Source organism: Beta vulgaris, chromosome 1 (genome assembly GCF_026745355.1).
Source record: "Beta vulgaris subsp. vulgaris cultivar EL10 chromosome 1, EL10.2, whole genome shotgun sequence".
NCBI classification, from domain to species: Eukaryota; Viridiplantae; Streptophyta; class Magnoliopsida; order Caryophyllales; family Amaranthaceae; genus Beta; species Beta vulgaris.
The window spans coordinates 57,110,142-57,115,553 of record NC_079202.1 but is presented as its reverse complement, the minus strand read 5'-3'; the positions used below and the strand labels follow the sequence as shown (position 1 = coordinate 57,115,553).

At 37.0% G+C, this 5,412-nt stretch overlaps 1 protein-coding gene across 2 annotated transcripts; it reads left to right on the top strand.

Annotated features, from left to right (window-relative positions):
- Positions 1 to 398: 398 nt before the first annotated feature.
- On the top strand, positions 399 to 5,016 carry LOC104889076 (ervatamin-B). Of its 2 annotated transcripts, XM_048639306.2 has the most exons (6): positions 399 to 530; positions 684 to 1,388; positions 2,271 to 2,506; positions 3,429 to 3,569; positions 3,657 to 4,088; positions 4,690 to 5,016. In XM_048639306.2, the coding sequence occupies exons 2-6, from the start codon at positions 980 to 982 to the stop codon at positions 4,735 to 4,737; spliced, it is 1,266 nt and encodes a 421-aa protein (XP_048495263.1). In that variant the 5' UTR covers positions 399 to 530; positions 684 to 979; the 3' UTR covers positions 4,738 to 5,016. The 2 variants fall into 2 exon arrangements, with proteins under 2 accessions (XP_048495263.1, XP_010672523.2); XM_010674221.4 differs by lacking the exon at positions 399 to 530 and having other exon boundaries at positions 4,703 to 5,016.
- Positions 5,017 to 5,412: the final 396 nt, after the last annotated feature.

Sequence of the window (5,412 nt, the reverse complement as noted above, 5' to 3'; positions counted from 1 at the left end):
CAGCGACACAATCCCCTACTTTTCTCCTCCTTCATTTTTTCTCCTGCTTCTGTTCGAACATTGTGGGCCTTCTGCGCCGCACACTGCTGCTGTTGCACGAAAATCTGCAACGCGAGGTAGGGGGAAGGGGGTTGTGGGGGAGAAGGGGTTGAGGGATGCCGAGGAGGGGGAAATGGGGGTTGTGGGGCTGCGGCCTGCGCGGGGGAGAGGGAAGAGTGTTGCGAGGGAAGGGGGTTGCAGTGGGTGGGGAAGGAGGAGTGGGGCTGCAAGGTGTATGGCCGTCGGGGAGGGGGTTACGGGGGTGGTGGGGGAAGGGATGGGGTGGTGGGGGAAGGGATGGGTGGGTGGTTGTATTAGATTAGGGGGTAGGATCAGGATTAAAGGGGGTTAGGATTTAGGATAGTTAATTAGAATTAGAGGGAATTTACCGATTAATGACTAACGGACACTAACATCGTTAGTCATCAAAGACAAGTGGATGTATTTTTTAAAATGTTGGGAGTATATGATGAATTTGGAAACTCGAAAAGGTATACGGTACAAAAAAATTGTCAATGGTATATGATGAAAAACTATTTTTTTTTTTTTTGTAAACCTAAGACAAACCCAAACAATTATGGCTAAAAATAAAAATGACAAACGGATAATCTATTATCTGGTTAGATGTATCAATCTTCAAATAGATTAATAGATAGGGAAAAGAAAAGACAAACTGGACAAAGCTAGTAGGTGTATCACTGTATCATGTCTGCATACAATTGGACAATTAATATTAGACTATGAATTTTATATAATTTCACCCCAACCGTCCCCAAACCTTTCTGGCTGAAATTGTAACACCCAAAACCCTGAATGACCAATCAACCTATTTTCTCATAAAATTTCATACATTCTCAAAATTACCCACTTTCCCGTTTCCGTGGGACAAGGATCTTTCTTGATTCCTCTTCTTCCGTTAAACAATTCCCACAATCTAAAAATGGGCAAACTTTGTTTATTACTGTTTTTAATCCTCCAATTTTCCCACCTTCATCTTTCTCATTCTTCAAGCTCTGATCTTTTTAATTCATGGTGCAAACAACATGGCAAAACTTACCCATCTGAGGAAGAAAGACAACAAAGACTCAAAATTTTTGAAGATAATTTGGAATTTGTCAACAATCATAACAGTTTGGGAAATTCCACTTATACCCTTTCTCTCAATGCTTATGCTGATTTGACCCACCATGAATTTAGAAGTTCAAAACTTGGGCTTTCTTCATCTGCCAATGATTTGATCAGGTTGAAGCATAATAACCCTGTTCAACTTCCTGATGTGGGTGTTCCTGATTCTGTTGATTGGAGAAATCAAGGTGCTGTCACTAATGTCAAGGATCAAGGAAATTGTGGTATGTTTTATTTATCTATTTATTTTATATTGTTCATTTCCTTAATGTATCTATATTTTTATATAATATAGTTTTATGGGTTTTTAGTATTTTTGTGATTTTTTTTTTTGGGTGGATGGACAAGGTTGACAGAAATTGGAACTTGGCATTTTTAATGAAAGTTTCTGGTGCTTAAATAGTTATTGATTGCAAAATTTGAGCTGGTCTAAGAAATGGGTTGAAGATAATTTTTGGTGAACTCTAAATTAGATAAATTATTTGTTACTACCTCCGTTTCAAATTAATAGTTACACTTTCACTTTTGACACTATTCACAAATTTCCCTTTGACTATCATTTGTGAGTTATGGTTAAGAGAAAATATAATCATGTGGGGTCTTGTTTGATTCGTCTTGATATGTAGTTTTAGAATATCGACTTTTTATATTTTTTACAAATACAAAGTTAGAGATATAAAGGCTCAAAGTAGTGCATCGGCATGCGTGAAAAGTGTAGGTGTAACTATTAATTTGAAATGGAGGTAGGATTATTATTTTTATTTGTTTTTTTAATATGATTAACTTGGAATTTAATTCAACACATTTATACTTTTTCCCATCCAATTTATCTACTAGAAGAGACAATCTAATGGTTTGGGTAGTACATGGTCATGGTAAATTTTTGATTTCTTTCTCTATTTTTTTTTTTTTTGGTAATTTGGAGTTGTGTAATGCACGATTTATAGAGGGTGAAGAATTAAGCACTTTGGAAAAACAATTTGGTCAAAATCATTTCCGGGATCCAAATTATGGGGTCAATATTAATCATGATGGTGGATTATAGTGTATGCTCTTCTTACTACTGTGAACTAGCTTACAGTGGAATAACTTTTTCTTTTGTTCAGGCGCTTGCTGGTCGTTCTCAGCAACAGGGGCGATTGAAGGTATAAACAAGATTGTTACAGGCTCTCTTGTCAGCCTTTCTGAGCAGGAGTTAATCGATTGCGATAGAGGCTACGATGAAGGCTGTGATGGAGGGCTCATGGACTATGCTTATCAGTTTGTTATATCTAACCATGGGATTGATACGGAGAACGATTACCCATATGAGGCTAGGCAGAAATCCTGCAATAGGAACAAGGTAAGATCTTCCCTTAGGTCTGTAGAATCTAGCACTATCGGTTTAGCAGTATGTTAAGCTATCAATTCATGGCTTCTACTTGCTACAGTTACCACACCTCAAAGCATGGGACAAAAGAGTCCACTAATGTTAATCTAGGAGCTTTCAATGTTTCCTTGGATCATTTGGAAGACCTTAAACTTCTTAAATGTTGTCAAGTCTCATTTTCTTATGAGCATAATGTGAATGGTTGGTTTTGGTTAGCTAGTATGAAGAACAAAATGGAAAACAGCTGTTTGCGTAGTGACACGTGATTTGATCAGTTAAGCACTTGATTCAAAATCTCAGGTCCACCACAATAGTTGATGAAACTTCAGAAAATGCAAGTCTTAACCAATATAGGATTGTGTTTTTTTTGTTTGACGAGTAGGATTGTGGTTGTCTCTTGAATAAAGATAGTGAAACAAAGAGAGTAAACTGCTTTGTCATCCTCCTTCATAACTGGTGCAATGATAACAATAATGAAGCATGCATCATACTCTTTTCTGTGTTTCAGCTACATTTGGCTTTCATGACGTACCATCCATTAGACTATTACAGGCATTCTCTTTATCACTTAACGGGGCATCATGATTCTTGCATATTTGTGTCAAAACATGTAGTGCAGCAAATGTTTATCCATCTGACCTAGCAGTGTGGCACTCATTTGTACTATACTGAAAAATTCGGCTTCTTGAATTGCTGTCAATTTTTATTTGGCTGGTGACTTCTAAACAAATTCACACTTGACGAAAGCTCCTTTACCATTGTGGCAAAGAAGGGAGAAAGCAATTGAACTCTATAATAGTTCTAATGCTTCCTGTTTCAGATTGCGCCATTTATTGGCTAGATGCTGATTTTATTACTAAAGTACTAAAAAGAATCTGTGTCTTGACTATTCCAGCTTGCAAGACATGTGGTTACTATTGATGGTTATGCTGATGTCCCTCCTAATCACGAGAAAGAGCTCCTAAAGGCTGTTGCAGCTCAACCAGTAAGTGTAGGCATATGTGGCAGTGATAGAGGATTTCAATTATACTCTAAGGTAAATTTCTTCTCTCTCGGCTCTTCCAATCAAAATAGCTTCTATGATAGACATGAAAATTTACCAGTGTAATATTGTACCGTGCAGGGAGTCTTCTCTGGCCCATGTTCCAACGCTGTAGATCATGCCGTTCTGATTGTTGGTTATGGTTCAGAGAATGGGGTTGATTACTGGATAGTTAAGAATTCATGGGGAACTGGATGGGGTATGAATGGCTATGTACACATGCAGCGGAACACTGGAGACGCTAGTGGAATCTGTGGCATCAACATGATGCCTTCATATCCAACTAAATCAAGCCCTAATCCACCACCACCACCTCCTCCGGGACCTACTAGATGTAGTCTTTTCTCAACCTGTCCAGCAGGTGAAACTTGCTGTTGTGCACGGAGGTTTCTTGGTTTTTGCTCGTCATGGAAATGCTGCGAGTTAAATTCTGCAATATGCTGCAAGGATGGTGTTCATTGTTGTCCCCATGATTATCCTATATGTGATACAAGCAAAAATGTTTGCCTCAAGGTTAGTATCAATTTCATTCTGATTATTCAATGTTCAATAGATGGCTTGGTCATTAGGGTTTAATCTCAATACATAGATGAATTCACCTTTGAATAAGGGCATGAAAGGTGCACATCCACCAGGTAAAATGTTCCTGAGATTAGTACTTTGTATCCTCAGAAGCTAAACAAAATTTCCCAACGGGCAATCATATGGAAACTGATTGTGAGATGTTGATTGGGACATTGGGAAATAGATACGAGGGGTCTCACTTGTTAGACAAGTAAATCGATAAAAACTGTACGTGTTCACAGCAAGTCTTGCCTGAGAATATCTGTCACTGACTTATTGTGAAACGTTAAACTTTTGGCTGAAAATCGTAACAAGTTACCATCGCCTAACAATATATCATCATGAACTGTTTCATATAAGAACTTACCTTGTTTCTAATTGCTAATTACGCTAAACTCTCTAAGTTTGTTCTTTATAACTTGTTAAAAAAATTTATGTTGCATTTCTTTTGCAAGTGATTGTCCTTTCAAAAAAGATGTTACTTTGTTCTGTGCAACTGGCTGTTTTTAAGGTGTATTATTGTATTATGTAAATTTGAATAACGCGATAGTTTGATCTTGCAGCGAGCAGGAAACATCACAATAGCCAAACCTTTTAACAGCAGACAGAGCAGCTTGTGAAGTAACTAGTTTTGAATGCTATAAAAGTATCTTTGAATGCTAAGATTGCGATATATGGGCTAGGTAGAAGAACATCCTTTATAGAGGAAAGAATTTATGTGGAAATGTTGCCTTTATGCTGAAGGAGTTGAATACTTGAATGTGGTGATTTTGCGACATGGCCTTCTTAATACTGTATTTTTCGGCTGAAGGAACTCTTTTCTACTGTACTTATTACTGTTAATATTAATAAAACCGAACAGTCGGATTTTCACGAAGTCATGTTGTTTTTGAAGTAAATTGTAAAACTAAAATGTATGTCCTCGACTCCTCGTCCTGTAAACACATATGGGAGGTTAAATGAAGGATCTCAGTAACATAGCTTTGCTTCAACAAATTTGTATCTTCCCGTCAAACAAAAAAAAAAACAAATTTGTATCTCACGAGATATTTATAATATACATGCGTTTCATAATACTTACAAAATAATTTTTTTGAAATATTTCACAATATTTGCATATTTTCTTGTAGGTAAATTTTCATACAAGAAAAACTTATTTTATTGACAATCATGGGTCATGTTTTACTTTCTCTCATTCTTCATTCATGTGACATTTTCATATGGGAAAATCCCTCATTCGGATTGGAGGTGATGCTAACACAACTAGGCTATC

Bases quoted from the DNA above. Each gene is read 5' to 3' on its own strand.
- LOC104889076 (XM_010674221.4), top strand. From the start codon at position 980: ATGGGCAAACTTTGTTTATTACTGTTTTTAATCCTCCAATTTTCCCAC. The intron at 3,570-3,656 runs GTAAATTTCTTC...TGTACCGTGCAG, and splicing joins GATTTCAATTATACTCTAAG to GGAGTCTTCTCTGGCCCATG. The intron at 4,089-4,702 runs GTTAGTATCAAT...TTGATCTTGCAG, and splicing joins GCAAAAATGTTTGCCTCAAG to CGAGCAGGAAACATCACAAT.